General features: G+C 43.8%; 1 protein-coding gene and 1 long non-coding RNA gene across 11 annotated transcripts in view; one reads left to right on the top strand and one right to left on the bottom strand.

Moving 5' to 3' along the window:
* Positions 1–15557, bottom strand: part of LOC110070403 (anti-Muellerian hormone type-2 receptor-like) — a 48252-nt gene extending 32695 nt beyond the window's left edge. For 3 of the 10 annotated variants that reach the window (XM_072984820.2, XM_072984824.2, XM_072984823.2), the window contains exons 1-4: positions 13939–15557; positions 3295–3438; positions 1085–1171; positions 6–148 (exon numbers count right to left, since the gene is read on the bottom strand). In XM_072984820.2, coding sequence (XP_072840921.2) covers positions 6–148; positions 1085–1171; positions 3295–3438; positions 13939–14119 — 555 coding nt within the window. In that variant the 5' untranslated portion in view covers positions 14120–15557. Of the gene's footprint in view, positions 1–5; positions 149–1084; positions 1172–3294; positions 3439–12041; positions 13259–13938 lie in introns of those variants that run through there. The other 7 variants (XM_078382607.1, XM_078382610.1, XM_072984826.2 and 4 more) reach the window with 7 other exon arrangements.
* LOC144585103 (uncharacterized) lies at positions 3436–10175 on the top strand. Its single transcript, XR_013539601.1, has 2 exons — positions 3436–6880; positions 8352–10175. It is a non-coding gene; the product is annotated as an uncharacterized LOC144585103 (long non-coding RNA).
* Positions 15558–15901: the final 344 nt, after the last annotated feature.

Below are 15901 nucleotides of genomic sequence, written 5' to 3'. Positions count from 1 at the left end.
GATACCTTGAGGAACTGAAGGTCTGGAAGTTCCTGCTTGGGCAGTTCCCTCCTGCCTTTTGGTTCCAGGGCTGAGGTGACCTCGGTGAGCTCCAATGTGGCTTCAGAGCTGAGTTGTCCTGCGGGGATTTTCCGGCGCTTCAGAACTGCTACAAGAGAAAAAGATATTTGCCCTTGAAGCAACACATATTCCAAAGCGATCCAGCTTCTGCATCCAGGGTTGCCAGGTCAGCTGTATTCGTTTCCTGAGATTCCAGGGCCGAAACCTGAAGTCGCAGGAAGGAGCTTTGTGATGTCACAGAGGCAGGCAGGCAGGCAAGTGTTGGGCCAGGGCATGTTTTCGGATTTTGCAAGCTATTGCCAACAAGAAGGCTTCTGTGTCCCAAGCTCAACATCAGCATGACAAAAGGCCAGGACGGAGGGAAGAGTTGATGGGAAACATGCCCTTTGGAGCAACAGCCACATCCATGTCCTAGTACAAAATCACATGAGCCCTGGAGTGGGCAAGAAATGAAAGAAGAGAGCCACCTCGCCCACCCACAAAAACCAAGGTTACTTCTTCCGCTGCTGCTTGACCTGAGATTGTTCTCCCTGCCAGGAGACATGGTGACGCCTGTGAATCCCTCAAGCCTGCAGCCAGCGGTACCCCGCCACCTGGCAACCCTAGCAGGCATTCTAAGCTCTCCTCCCTTCTTTCTTGCTCACCCAGTGTCACAACCATCTCCATCAGGACCTGTCGGGGACCAGAAGAAGATGGCCATGTAAACTGGGTCACTGTTTACATGCTTGCAGGGGGACAGGTGAAGAGGTAGCAAGAGTGGAAGAACAGCAAGACTGAAATTGGCCACGGGCCGTTTCCCAGGTATGAACTTTGGTAGATACCCAGCAACACCAGCTCCTGGCCCCACCTCTGTGCCTGTGAGCTTTTCCAACTAAAGGCAAGCAAGAGGAGACACCACCATGGTTGCTCTTTGTCCCAAGGCGACAGATGTGCCTTTGCTCACCTTTTCCCCAACAGCAAGCATGATACGGGCAACTCTTATTCTAAATGTTTCACATCAGAGTTTTCACTGAAGCCACAATACCTAGAAACACCAGGCAAGCCAGGAACAGCAAAACAAGGCAGGCTGCGAGAATCCAGGTGGCCCGGCTGGGCTGCGGCAACAGCTCAACTGCAGAGATAAGAGGAGGCAGCCGTCAAATCCACACCATCATGGGAGAACTTGCTACAACGAATTCCAGGCTTTCAAGCAGGAGAGAGATAAAATTTTGCAACCCATTTCCCGCGAAGTGAGCTGTCCATGTTTCCAAGCCACTTGGCCTCAAGCCTTGGGCACTCTCTTTCTTTCTTTCTTTCTTTCTTTCTTTCTTTCTTTCTTTCTTTCTTTCTTTCTTTCTTTCTTTCTTTCTTTCTCTCTCTCCTTGACTTTGATCTAGAGCCAAAAGGGGGCTGGAACAATGTTGGGACATCTGTTTTGCTATCTTTGTCCAGTGATAGTAAAACGGTCTCCCTGCTTTGTAATCTTGGTAGCAGAGGGCTAACGAAGCTGTCAGGATGCAGGACGCAGTAGGGGCGGGTGACTGGCAAGGGTTTTCTGGAGAGGAGGAAGGGAGGGCTCTATGGCCAAGGTTAATAGGAACCTCCCGCCACCTTCTTTTCCCCCACTGCAAGATTCATTACAGCTGGCTTGGGAAGATCTGTAATAATAAACAAGAAAAGGAAGGAAAAAGGGAGACCCGAGCTGATAATGCCTGCTGTTGATTTCTGGATACAATAATTCATTCTGAGAAGTCACAGGACACACCTGTAGAACTGGATTTGCACACATTCACCTTTTATTTCTCCCTCCCTCTGCTATTGTAAGAGGGATTATGGTTTGCTTGCTGCACTGCCAAAAGACAGTATATGCTGAATAAATGGTAAATTTGGCCTGGCCTGTTACCTTCATAAATGTTCACAGTTTTAATGCCTGACTTGTTGACATCATCTAACTGTTACGATAGCCCAGCGGTGGACGTCTCTGGCTGTGGGGCCAGTGGCTGGGAGATTCATTCCCTTACTGTGCCTCCCTGACAAGGGCTGGACTTGAAGATCACGAGGGTCCCTTCCAGCAATGCAGTTCTAAGATCATCTATTTCTGAAGGGCTGGGTTGTGTATTCCTGAAAGAGGGTGGGATTATCATAGAATAACTGAGGTGGAAGGGGCCTCTAAGGCCATTGAGTCCAACCCCCTGCTCAGCACAGCTGTCCAGATCAAATATGACAGATGGATGACCAGTTTTCTCTTGAATGCCTCCAGTGTTCGAGTGCTCACCACCTTCTGATGTTAATTGGTCCCACTGTCATACAGCTCTAACAGTTAAGAGGTTTTTCCTAATATTCAGCCTAAATCTGGCTTCCTCTAGCTTCAGCCTATTAATTAATATGCATCCTGCACTCTGGGATGATTAGGAACAGATCCTGTCCCTCCTCTGTATGACTACCTTTCAAGTATTCGAAAAATCCTATCATATCCCCCTCAGTCTTCCTTTCTCAAAGCTAATAATAATATTTGTCTAACTTCTCCAAGGAAAATTATAAATCATTTTCCTCATTCATTGGCCTATAGAGATGTCATGTCAGCAAACTGTTTGCCCTCAGAAAAGCTAGAGTAATGCACAACTTGGGGAGATGGGTTAAAATTTACAGTACTTTCAACCACAAAAATGCACTGGCCGGCCTTGAGTCAGTTACTCTCTTTCAGCCTAACCTATTCTACAGGACCGTTGGGAAGATAAAATCGGGAGAACCCTTGAAGGAAGGTGAGAAATACCTATGTGTTGATGCTAAAAGTAACACAGTCTTCATTGCAACCTTTGGGTACAACCCGCCCTCTACTCCAGTCCTGTTATCAGGCTGACTCAGAACCCACCACTCCCTAGAAGGCCCTTTGTGACTCTCTTGGGGGTAATGACCTCCAGGTTGGGAAACACTGGTCTGACTCTCATAAACTCCAGCAGGTGTGATAGATAGCCAGGGATGATAGAAACTGTAGTCTAAAATATTTGGAGGGAAACAGTTTGCTAGTTTGCTCCTGAATCTCTAAGAGGATAGGGAGCCTGTGGCCTTCTAGAGGCTGTTGAGCTCCAGAGCCTATCAGCCCCAGCCCCATAGCCAATGAAGAGGGTGGGTTTTATAAACCAGCAAGTTCTGGAGGGCCTCCCTCTTTCCACATCATCATTCACTCTCAATCTGTCCATTTGGGTCATTCATTCCATGCTGTAGTTCATCACCTTGATCCCACAGAACTCTTACCTTGCCTCCTTCCAGACACAATATAGCTGATGTTAGCATTACATAGATCAGAGCAGCACATGCAGGACAACACTGACACGCGAGGAATGGCTTGAGGCTCACAGGCTGGAGAATCACCGGGTTGGTTTTCCTTAACCCAGCAACCTAGATGGTGGGGTGGAGAAGGAAGGTGCAGAAAACTGAAGGAACAATCATCGGGGGATGACTTGCCTCCAGAACTATAAGGCGTAGAAACTTACTCTCAGAAGAAAGGGGGAGGGGGAGGAGTAATGGCGATTCCTTACTGTGTATTCTTTCAAATGTTGTTAACAACCCATTTATCTCTTGTAATCATCATAATAGGCAGGCTTGTGTAAGGACTTTTCTTCTCCCTTCTGCTCTCTGGAATCTCTTCATCCACTATGATCCCTTTCTTTCCTTTCCTTTCCTTCCTTCCTCACTCTAAGTGGGACAAATCTGTGCTTTTCAAGGTAAGTGCAGGATTCCTAATTGCACATGAAACTTAAATCCACTCCATGTTTTCATCACCTGCACTTGCTCTCCATTCTTTATTCCCTCCTGCTCTTTGAACTTTGTGTCAGGAGGTGGTGCCATTTGCCTATCTTTGATAATATGGTGCTGTTATTCAGAAGGTATATTAGCAAATATATATATTTTAAAAATACATATACAATATAGCAAAATACTTTAACCTTTGGATGCTTCTAGATGAGGAAATTACTGTGCAATTATCCTGCCTCATTGATGGGGATTTTTCAGGGGATCCATATGATGCTATCTTCCATTGATAACCCTCTCAGTTTCCCCTTTTCCCTTTTTTCTCACCACAGGGAAAATGTTAAGGTGGAAAAGACAAAACAGCTTCCCAGGGTCTTCTGATTGATAGCTCTAAGAGCTGTCTGTCTGGAGACACCCTTACAGCAAAAGCTGGAAAAACAGTGGAATTCCATACACGGTTGGATGAAATCTTAGACGCCTTGGAGCTGCAGAGCTGGAAGGGACCCTATGGATCATCACGTCCAGCCTCTGTCAGGGAGACCCAGTGCAGAATTGAACTCCCAGCCTTCTGGCTCTGCAGCTGGAGACCTAAACCACAGAGCTACCCAGCACTTCTCTCCAGTTCTCATGAAGTAGTTATTCCCGATAGATTTGCCAATGGTGAAGAATGATGGAAATAGTAGTCCAGTGATACCTGAAGGGCTGCACTTTCCTGGAGCATTCAGGCATCCATCCTAAGCATAAAGGGAGCCACGTCGCCACTGCATTCCAGTGACAGTGATGCAGTGAGGAGGAGGAGGAGGAGGAGGAGGGTGGGTCAAATTAAAATGCACACTGAGGTCCCTCCAAATCTGAGAATAAAGCTACCACTATCAAATTAATGGGACATCCCAAGAAGCATGGAAGGAACTAGGGTGTCTACCTCACAGCTACCTAGTGAGTTAGGCTACTGCTATTTTGATGTAATAAAGGGGAAAACGAGGCTGAGAGATAACCGCCTGGTCAGGTGTACCCATCGGAGTCCACGGTTGTACTGAGATTTGTACTGTACCTGAATCTGTGTGTTGAGCTAGGAACCACAAAATGGAAGTACAGTGGTGCCTCGCATAGTGAGGTTAATCCGTTCCGGATTAACCTTCGCTATGCGAAAACATCGCTAAACGGGAATAAAAAAGCCATAGAAACGCATTGAACTTCGTTCAATGCGTTCCTATGGCTTTAAAACTCACAGTTAAGCGATGTTGTCCCATAGCGCGCCATTTTCGCGCCCTCGGTAAGCGAGGGCAGGGCGCGAAAATGCGGCGCGGACCTTCCGGCGGCCATTTTGGAACCGCCGATCACCGATCTCCCGGCTTCGTTATGCGATGTTCGCTAAGCGAAACGCTTAGTGAATATCGCAAAGCAAAAAATCCCCATAGGGGCCATCGCTGAGCGAATGCTCCAGCGATGGCCCAGAGCGCCTCGTTAAGCGATTTCATCGCTCAGCGAGGCGCTCGTTAAGCGAGGCACCACTGTAAATGATACCTTGTTTTCATCATTCATGCCCACCATCCCTCACTTAGATTTTTTGGGGGCCTCAACTCCTCCTCACACACAGTTCTATAGAATAGATTAACATATATGTTTTTGTCTTGACTTATAGTTACCATCCTGACCCCTGATTCTGGCCTGATATTCAGATATAGCACTGTATGTATGTATGTATGTATGTATGTATGTATGTATGTATGTATGTATGTATGTATGTATGTATGTATGTATGTATGTATGTATGTATGTATGTATGTACAGTATGTTCAACCTATGTATATCTCTCATCCCACTCTTTTAGTGGCTACTGCAACTGCTCTAGGGCTTAGAAAGCTGTCCCCAGCCTCCAATAAACTATTGCAGTAATAATTTCCTAGCCCAGAAAATAGATACTTTGATTATAGGGTTTATTTGGTGGGGCAGGGAGAGGGGTAGTTCCCCTCCCCATTGCTTTTACATTAATTCATTAGTGGCTATAATCTTGTTGTATATATAATGTATAGTCAATTGCATTAGAGATTTGTACCTGAATCTCTGTGTTGAGCTTAATCAATGCTGATTTGGTGAGTCAGTTCATCCGTAGGTTCTATTGATTTAAGTGGGCCTACTCTATCTGCAACATACTATGCTAAAGCAAACCAGTTAGAGCAGGCTGATTTGAATTAATGGAACTTATAGAGGAGTTGACCCACCAAATCCCCACTGATTCCACAGGCCTACTCTAACTGCAACTTATTACGTGTTTATTAAGCAACAGGATTGTGGCTACTATTGGTGTTTTTAGAAGTCTCATCTGAATGTTACGAGCCCCGGTCTGTGGCAAAAGGGACACGCTTCTTCAACGGAAGATGGGGTGTAGCCTAAACCAATATGTGCAGGTTGACGGCTTTCTACTGTTTTTTGTGAGGGCACACTCACATAGCGGTAAAAGCAATTTAAAAAAAAAACTTTTAAAGACATTGCAAAAAGGAGTTGTTATCCTTACCATTATCACACAATGTAGCTATGCTTTTGTTGTTGCAAGAGTGGTTATTTCCGACTCATTGTTGCCAAACTTTGCATACCTGACTCTTTCCATTTTGGAACACATGGTCTCTTTAGGCTCCTGCTTTTCGAGAAGGAAAGATACCTTGTGATATTGTGCAGAGGACGCCTTGGGGAAAAGAGCTCAGAAAGGGAAATTCTGTGCTGAGGAAAGGGCCAGCTGCCATTTGGTGAACAGGGAGGGCAGGAATCAGGGAGGTCACCCTTTAAAACCACATGGGCTGGGGCATATATAGATATACTACGCAAGTTTTACATAATTTGCGTAGCAAACTTGGGTAGAAGTAATTAATAAAGTAAACTAAATAAAGTAAAGTAATTTTCAAGAAATATGCCAATAGTATTTATTCCAAACAATCATTATTCAATAATATATAGATTTTAAACTGTGGACATAATTTTTTTTAGCAGTAACATTATGATGTGTTTTCCACAGTTGTGAAGACCTTGGGAACATCCAGACTGTACTTAATACTTGGACAGATGGATACGTAAGAAATTGCAAAAGAAAACGGTAAAGAAAAAAATTGTACATTGAAAGTGACAGTTTCATTATTGTGTTTTAAGGCAAATTGTTTGCAAATATTAACCACATACTTACACTCCAAAAGATATGCACAGTCTGTAATGTATTTATATTCTTCTGGAGTTATGACCTCCATAAGTTATCACAGACATTATTCCACATAAGCTCATACCTATAACCTATACAGTGATAAATGTATGATGTGATAAATGGACATTTTAAAAAAAACAGAATAACAGGATGAGCTGGATTATAAATCCTTAATTAGTTTACAGATAAGCAGTGTGAATGTTTTATTGTTTCTGGATTGATGTGAGTCCAGAGACCTGATGCCCCCACTATCCCTGCGCATCGGATTGGAGCTGGGGGGACAGATTCAGTCCTGTGTTTAGGGTATCAAACTTTGTCATAAATTTTTATTCCCTGACCCTCCTGTCTCTTTGTGATTTAAAATTTCCTTTTAATATAATCACCTTTATAAGATCTTCTTTGTGTCCTGGGCTGCAGAAATGTTTTGCAACATGAAAATGTGTCTTTTTCTCATTTATTCTGTGGTGATGGGACCTCATATATGTGTTTCTTCAGATGCCTTGTTATGTCATGGATAATGAAGAGATCTGAGTAGTCTGAAAAGCTTGCTATTTAACATAATTTCTTTTATTTTTGTTGGACATTACAAGGTATCCTATCTGCAAGATTGCTATATTGTTTTTATCACCAAACAATTAACCTTTGATGTGAGCCAGTGTCAAAAAAACTCACTAAAGCTGCCCATACACTTGTGAGATATCTGGTACAATCATATAATTTTGATGTATCTGTACCATTTTTCTCATGTAAAAAGTGCAAATTGTACATGCCCCACGTACAATTACGATTGAATGTCTCATCTTAAGATCTTGTCTGCTGTAGAGAAGATTTTGATTCCTCACATGCAATTCTGTGCAATTCTATGAAGATAATATATTTCTTATTGTATGTACAAAAAAGTGAAATCATGTTCCAGGACTGCAGGGGGCTGCCGGGGAGTCCAAGGGAAATCTGGAGATAAATCTCATGTAATTTCCCACCTCACAAGTGTATGGTCAGCTTAAGGTCTGTACAAGATCCATCTGCCATCTCCCCCCTTAATCTATTACTTTAATCAATAGTCAGAAAAGTCACTACGATTATTTTGACATGATCTGCCACCAGTAAATCCATGCTGCTTTGGATCATGTAAATTGCTATATTAAGATAATCTTAAATTTCTACTTTTAACAGGGTTTCCATACTAATAATGTAAGGGTCACAGGTTGCCAGCTTCTTTCCTACATTCAGTTTTATGAAGAGGGACTACTAGTTAATTTTGTTAGTTAAATATTATTGTTGACAACAAGCATATTAAACATATACAGTATATTAAGCAGAATCCATATACAAGAAAATGTTATATTATAAATATATTTTATGTTAACAGCGGAACAATTTCTTGTGATGGGGTAAGAAAGTTTTCAAGAAGAGAATTCAGACATGGTTTTCCTTGCATATTGTTTGTTACTGTTGTGAAAACACCAACAGATGATCCTTTGACGTGTCCCTCAAGCTATACTGCACTTCCATCGATTGTTAACGTTTCCGGAAAAAGGTAAGTTACTCTTTACATTGTATAGATTAGTATTCCTTTACATTTGTATTTTACTTGAATGGCTTTGTAAAATTTCCAATTCTCTTGTAGTTGTTTTAATTCGTGCAGTCTCCATGGTGCTCCTTTAGGGAGGCATCAGTCCTTTTGAACATATGTGTGGCAGCATCTTGCAAGGGTGTGCGGTGAGGTCAGTATCTAGTGAGGCACTGGCTGAGGGGGAGAAGAGCTTGCCTGCCCCTCTATCAACCCCAGATTCCCTGTCCCTCTGTCACCCCCAGAGAGAAAATATTCACTGTTAGGGACATGCAGTCAATTACTGCTGGCCATAGGCTCCTGCTGGCTCCTTTCAGCCAGCCCTAGAGGGCAAAGTGATGATGTGGTGAGCTGTGATTGCCATCTTACACACAGAGGCATAATAAGTGCCTCCTGACATTAATTCTAAGATTTATACACTGCAGTACACACAGGAATCAGCATTTCCTGTGTGCACTGCAAAAAGGCTCATTCTTAATCCTAAATGACAGGGAGGCCCTGCCTCACCTGCTTCCCCTGACTGCAGGTCCCTAATATCTTGTTCCTTTTTTCAAACACCACAGTGTGTCACAGATGCACTTACGTAGCTCTAAGAGACATGCATTATTTGTAGGACAAGGGCCACCTTAACATCTGGATACACTGGGCAGCTTCCTCTGAATGCCCCTGAAATCTCTTGGATGGCAGGTAGAGAATGCCACTAGCATGTTAACATGTGTCCTGCAGCAGAGATGTGGCCACTTGCCAGCATTCAGGCCACACAGCAGGGAATAGATCAGCAGCCTATACCAGAGCATCTACTCTCCCATGTTCTTAATACTCCCCCTCTTCATTCCTGTGGACCACAAGAGAACACCAGCTGCCTGGCACATCTGTACTCCACCTACAACTGCTGCAGAAAAATGACATCATGATGCTGCCAACTGGGATCTCAAAGGCACTCCGTATCCTCTAAAAGCCAAACAGGTGCATAGAAGGAAGAAAACCCTGCAGGTATCTCAAAGACCACTAATACAATAGATTCTGTGACTTCACTGAGGTCTAGGCCATGCAATGGTTAGCATCCATATACAGTAATTCCAGCTAGAGTTGGGAAAATTGCAAAATAAATATGATGAAAAAAGTAATAGAAAAAGAGCATGTGTGACTAAGAGAGAAAAGGCATAACACGCACATGTGCACAAATGCTCAGCTATGCACAGGGCAGTTTTCAAGGGCTTAAAAATCAGTATACAGTAGATAAAAAAATTATTTAATATATGGAACTGCAGGGTTCTATATAACCATTTGTGTATTAAAATTTTTATAGATACCTGTCGTGTGATGGGTATTGTTTGCAACATATTAGCAATTCTGTCCTATTTTTCAATTTTGCTTTAGGCTTTAGACAAATATTATAAATAAATATTATGTTATATCAGTTATATAAACAATGACAATATTCACATCAATAAACTGCACATGTGCCTCACTCACATGGTGCATGCACCAAGGTACTTTTTCAAAGCTGCTCGAAGTGAGGATTTTATTGCAGTTTTGTGAGATGTAATGGGGAGTGGAATAAAAAAACAGATGTATCTCAACTGTTATCGGGTCACGTCTCTGCCAACATTTGCCTAAAAAGCTAAAAAGTCCCCATAGAACATTGGAGATATCATACATTCTGTAGTTATTAGGTACAATGAAAATATGGGAAAAAAACCCTCCCAACATTCCCGCCACCAAAATCAAGACACTTCCACCAAAATGGTGGTGTGACCACGGTAAAAGTGTGTGTGACCATGGTCAAATGGGGCATGGCTATGTGGAAATGCCACAATTATGAGCCACACACAGCCAATTATGTGCAAGCGCAAAGCATCTATTCACCAGGGTCACTGCAGCCTCTCAACTGCCTCACCGCTGTGTCCCGCTAATGGGACAGCAGGACAGTTTAGGAGGTATGGAATAAAGATTTTATTATTATTATTATTATTATTATTATTATTATTATTATTATTATTATTATTATTATTATTATTATTATTATTATTAGTAGTAGTAGTAGTAGTAGTAGTAGTAGTAGTAGTAGTAGTAGTAGTAGTATTAGTATTATTAGTATTAGTATTATTAGTATTATTAGTATTAGTATTAGTATTATTAGTATTGTTGTTGTTATTGTTATTGTTGTTGTTGTTGTTGTTATTGTTATTGTTATTGTTGTTGTTATTATTATTATTATTATTATTATTATTATTATTATTATTATTATTATTATTATTATTATTATTATTATTATTATTATTATTATTATTATTATTATAACTTATTATGGCTTTGACACAACAGGAACAGAGACGCCACTCACTTATCATGTGCTCTGTAGCAACCTCCAGGATTTTATTATAACAGACTACAGAGGCAAGCCATCTGATTCATCTTAGCCAAGGACCACAAATACATGGAAATTTCAAATTGATAGGTTTTCTTTTTCACTCACCCTCCACCCAGGTTTATAGAGAAAATGAGAACTGTTTTGGTTCTTATATAAATCAGTTAGAACTTACTTTACAGGAGGAGCATGCTCATGCAAAAAGAAAGTTTTCTTCAACACCAAATTAGGGGACCAAACTATTTTGATTGTGAGTTCATTTACACAAAAACAATAATAGCTAAGAACATGTTTCTGTAGTATTTTGAGGGGGTGGTGGTGTTTCTTTAATTCAAACTCCTTTGATAATCCATTTTGCCTGGGCACTACCTAAGTTACACTCACTCTCCACATGGTACAAGGATAATAAAATGCATATTTTATCATGCTTGGCACAAGACAAACAGGTACTCCTCTGCAAAGCAGGGCACTTGCCTCAAATTTTAAGCCAGTCTCACAACCACCACAAAAAACATACCCCCAGAAAAAAAAATGCCACAACAGTTTGCTGACATTCCAGGACCTTAAAAAGAAAAGAAAAGAAAAAACAACAGAAGGACCGGGAACCTCTATAAACTGGAAAGAAATTCTGTGCTTTCAAACCAGGGCTTATCATATTCACACAGGAGGGGAGGAAGAAGGGGGGAGGAAGAAGGGGGGCTATTTTCTTAGCAAAACTTGTCTAGAAACTGTGCCACAAGGACACTTGGAGCAGTTTTGCAAAGATACCTTCACAGCCTCCCTTCCCCTCCCCCGTTTACAACTCTGCATGCTTAGAAAAGCAGGTAAAACCAGCCGGGAGCAAAACAACCTTGCAGAGATAATTTTTAAAAAAAAAAAAACCCCACCAAAAGAAGAAGAAGAAGAAGAAGAAGAAAAGCAAGGCCTCTCAAATTATTTGGCAAGCGGAATAACTTCAGAGGCGACGGTGGCCAAAGCAAAAGCAGCAGCAGCAGCCGCAGCAGGCTGCCATCCCGCACCCGCCAGCGTGAGCACCTTTCTCCCCCTCCCCTGCCCCGCACATGCTTCAAGACAAAAGCCCAGAAAAACAAAACTTTCCCTTCCACCCCAAGCCACACCTTTGAAAAATATACACTGCAAGGTTATGCTCAAAATCCTCCAAGGTAGGATCCAGCAGCACGTGGACCGCGTGAGAACTCCCAGAAGTACAAGCTGGATTCAGAAGGGGCAGAGGAACTCGAGACCAAATTGCTAACTTGCGCTGGATTATGGAGAAAGCCGGAGAGTTCCAGAAAAACATCTGGCGTGCTCTGGTCCATGGGGTCACGAAGAGTCGGACACGACTAAACGACTAAACGAAACGAAATATACACTGTAACTCCTACTGACCTTTATTTTAACTTTAAAAAAATGCAAAGCACACAAGACACACATATACACTTTGGGAGCGATCTTTTTCGACACACATACGTGTGTTAGGGGAGAGGGTGTGTGCGCGCGCGTGTGTCTGTGTTTTCTTTCAGCAGGAAATTGAAATCTATGTGCCTGGAAATAAACTCTCCTTCTTTGCACGCATGCGTACACAGACAGACAGACAGACAGACAGACACACACACACACACACACACAGAGAAATAGGCTATAAAACCAGCCCGCTTCATAATGGCTGCTGGGTTTTCATTTATTTGTGCAATTCCTTTTTTGTAAAAAAACATTCGTTTTTGCCTTCTACACGCGGTGAATCAGTATCCCTCCCAGTGAAATATGTGTGTGTGTGTGTGTGTGTGTGTGTGTGTGTGTGTGTGTGTGTGTGTGTGTGTGTGTGTGTGTGTGTGTGTGTGTGAGAAAGAGGTCAGAAGCAGGATGTTGGGGGGGGCAGGGATATTGGGGTGGGAGGGAGACGGGAGGGGGGGGCGAATTACATTAGACACCAGAAACAAATCAGAAGGGAGGGAGGAAATTATTAAAGTGAAAAGACGCCGATTCCCCCCCCCCCAAAAAAAAAGAGAGAGAAGGGGGAGGGGGGGAGGGATTGGCGGCGAGGAGAGGGGCCACTTTGGGAAAAAAAAACCCGCAAGTTGTGCACCGAGTCCCATCACCCCGTCCCCCTCCTCCCACTCTGTTGCAAACACCCTTGATCTCTAACCCCCCCCTACACACAGACACACACACACACACACCGCCTTGAGGTCCCTCTCTCCATCATCTCCCCTCCGGCCTCCGCCCAATAAATACATCCCTTTCTCCGCCATCACCTGGGAAAGGGAGCCGTCGTGCCTCTCCGGGAGGGGGGCGTCGAGGGAGGGGCGGGGGGGGGGGAAGGCCCGCTGGCAAGAGAAGGACGCCTCCCGGGGGGGGGGTGGTCGTGAGGCCGGCAGGAAGCCCTGCCTGGGGGGGGGCAGGAGAAACGGGGTGGGCCGTCCTGCCGGGGAGAAGCAGAGGATAACCCCCCCCCTTTCCTAAGGAAGGGCTCGCGGAGTGGCGGGGAGGGGTTGGGCCACGATTTCAGACACCCCCCCTACACACACACACACACAACGGGCGGCGGGGGGGAGGGGGAGGGGGATCCTTTGGCCCCCTGCAAGGAGTCTGGGGGAGCCGTGGAGCCTGGGAGCTGTAGTCCAGGACACAGCAGGCGTGCCCAAAGATCCCCTCCCTCCTTCCCTCCCTCCCTCCCTGTGCGTCTTCTAGGCTAGGGCTTAACACCCTCCTCTCTCTCTCTCTCTGTTTGTGTGTGTGTGTGTGTGTATGTGTGTGAGACACGTATACTTGGCCTAGGACAGGGCTAGGGAAGCTTTGGTCCTCCAGATTTTGGGGGTCGGGGACTACAACTCCCCAAAGTCCCGGCCAGCACAGTCAATAGTAAGGAATTATGGAACTTGCAGGCTAAAATAGCTAGAAGATGAAAGGTTCCCCAAGCTAGGCTTATTGTGCTGGATCTAGTCCATTGCTGACTAATGGTTCATAACAGGGTGAGAGAAGGGATTTTTTTCCCCAGTCACAGCCGGTCCTTACCTTGCCACAAGACATGCGGTTGTCCTTCTGTTAGGTTCCAGATTCCAAAACAGCACTGATTGTGAGGGCACTGGACTGTACCGCGATGTGCATCTTCCAGGGTTAAACCCCGGAGGTATTCCAGATTCCCAGCAAATGCATTTAATCTATGCGACTTGCACCTACGATTTATACCCGTCATTGTTGAGCATCCCAACCCCTGTATGCTGGCAACTTGGGGTGGTCAAGGCACTATATAGAAAAACATCTCCCACGAGGCGAGCTACATACATCGCATTCAATCTTGGGGGAGGAACAAAAATGCTAGGCAGCCAAGCCAAGGACACAGGTTTTAAGGAAAATTTCTGGGAGGTAAACAGCTGCATAATTGGGTATTATATCCTCTTGTATTCACAAAGAATTTGTTTTTCACATTTGTGCTCCCATCACTCCTCCTGTGTGAGGTGGGATTTTCTTTTTATTTGGGGACAGGTGATAGCCTAGTGATAAGGCAGGGAAATATCCTGCCAGTAAACTCAAAGGGCTGCAGCCATCTCCAAGTGGACCAACTGGGCCAGTATTATGACTTGGTACGGCCTCCTGTTACTCTTTCCCAGGGAAAGGGAGCTGTGCCTCTAACAGTATACCTATTATGTAAACATTATGTTTTAAAATAATTATAAGTTGCAGATTTGGGATAAAGCAAAGCAAAGCATGCTGCTAATATACCACCCCAAAGTGCTCAAAGCATGGAGTGGTTTACAATTTAATTACGCAGCCAACATTTTGCCTCTCACCTCCAGCAAGCTGGGTACTCAATTTACTAATCACTCTGGAAGGATGGAAGGATTAGTAAACTTTGAGCCGGCTACCTGGCATTTAGCATGGGTTGTGAACAGAATTTGGGCTGCAGTACTGCAGTTTAACCACTACAACGCAAGGCTCAGCGGTTAAGGAATCTAAGCATAACTGAAGAAGAATTTAAAACCTTGCATTAAAATTACCCAAAGCAACAAAAGGCAGTCAAAAAAAAATAATGAAACTGTAGGAACAGTCCATCTAAACTGACTGGTTACATTTGGAACGCAACTTACCAGAAGCCAGAGCAACTTTTCTGGGCATTGACATATCACCATGGGACTGGATTTGGAATGGTGCGCGCACACACACACACACACACACACACACACACACACACACACACACACACACACACACACACACACACACACACACACACACCTTTCTTTTCCAGAGTTAAGTAAGTAGAATGTTTTTGGCACGTTCCAGTTTTCTTCTTGCACATGGGTAAATGCCACGTACAACTTGGCTGTGTAAACATTTGTGCAGCTGGCATTAAGGAGGATTATCAGTTGTGACCAGCAACATGGGCCGTGTTGTTGCAGGAAGAATAGCAAAACATTTTCTCTAGACACAGCAGAGTTCTCCCTTTCCAATTCTCCTACCCATGATTACATCTATCTGTACACACTGAGAATGCAAAACACATCAGTGAAGATACCCAGTGCAGTGTAGTGGAGAGATGGAGAGACAGACTAGGACTCAGGATTGGGTTTGAATCTCTGCTCTGGCATGGAAGCTCACCGGGGATGGGGGTGAAACCGCCCCAAACTCTCCTTAAATGTTTCACTTACCTTGAAAACCCTATTAGGGTCCCTGTAAGTTGCCTTCTGATTATATGGCACATAACAAAAACACCAGAGTTGTAGGCATTTGTATTTATCACAAGCAGGCCAAGCATTTTCTTTTGGCTAGAATCTGCATATGCTACTGAGGTGTCCTATATTTATAAAGCAAGGTTGCAAACACAAGGTACTTTCATAAAGATTAGCTATCAGCATAGCTCAGAAGCTACGAATCTGTGGCACTCCAGCATTGGGAATGCAACTCAGGTAATTAATTATCAGCCACATGTTTGAGTATATCCAGGTATCACTGGCCAGGGGCTGATTGGAGTGGAAGT

This window comes from Pogona vitticeps, chromosome Z, assembly GCF_051106095.1.
Source record: "Pogona vitticeps strain Pit_001003342236 chromosome Z, PviZW2.1, whole genome shotgun sequence".
In the NCBI taxonomy this organism is placed as follows: Eukaryota; Metazoa; Chordata; class Lepidosauria; order Squamata; family Agamidae; genus Pogona; species Pogona vitticeps.
This window is presented reverse-complemented; position numbering and strand designations above follow the sequence as displayed.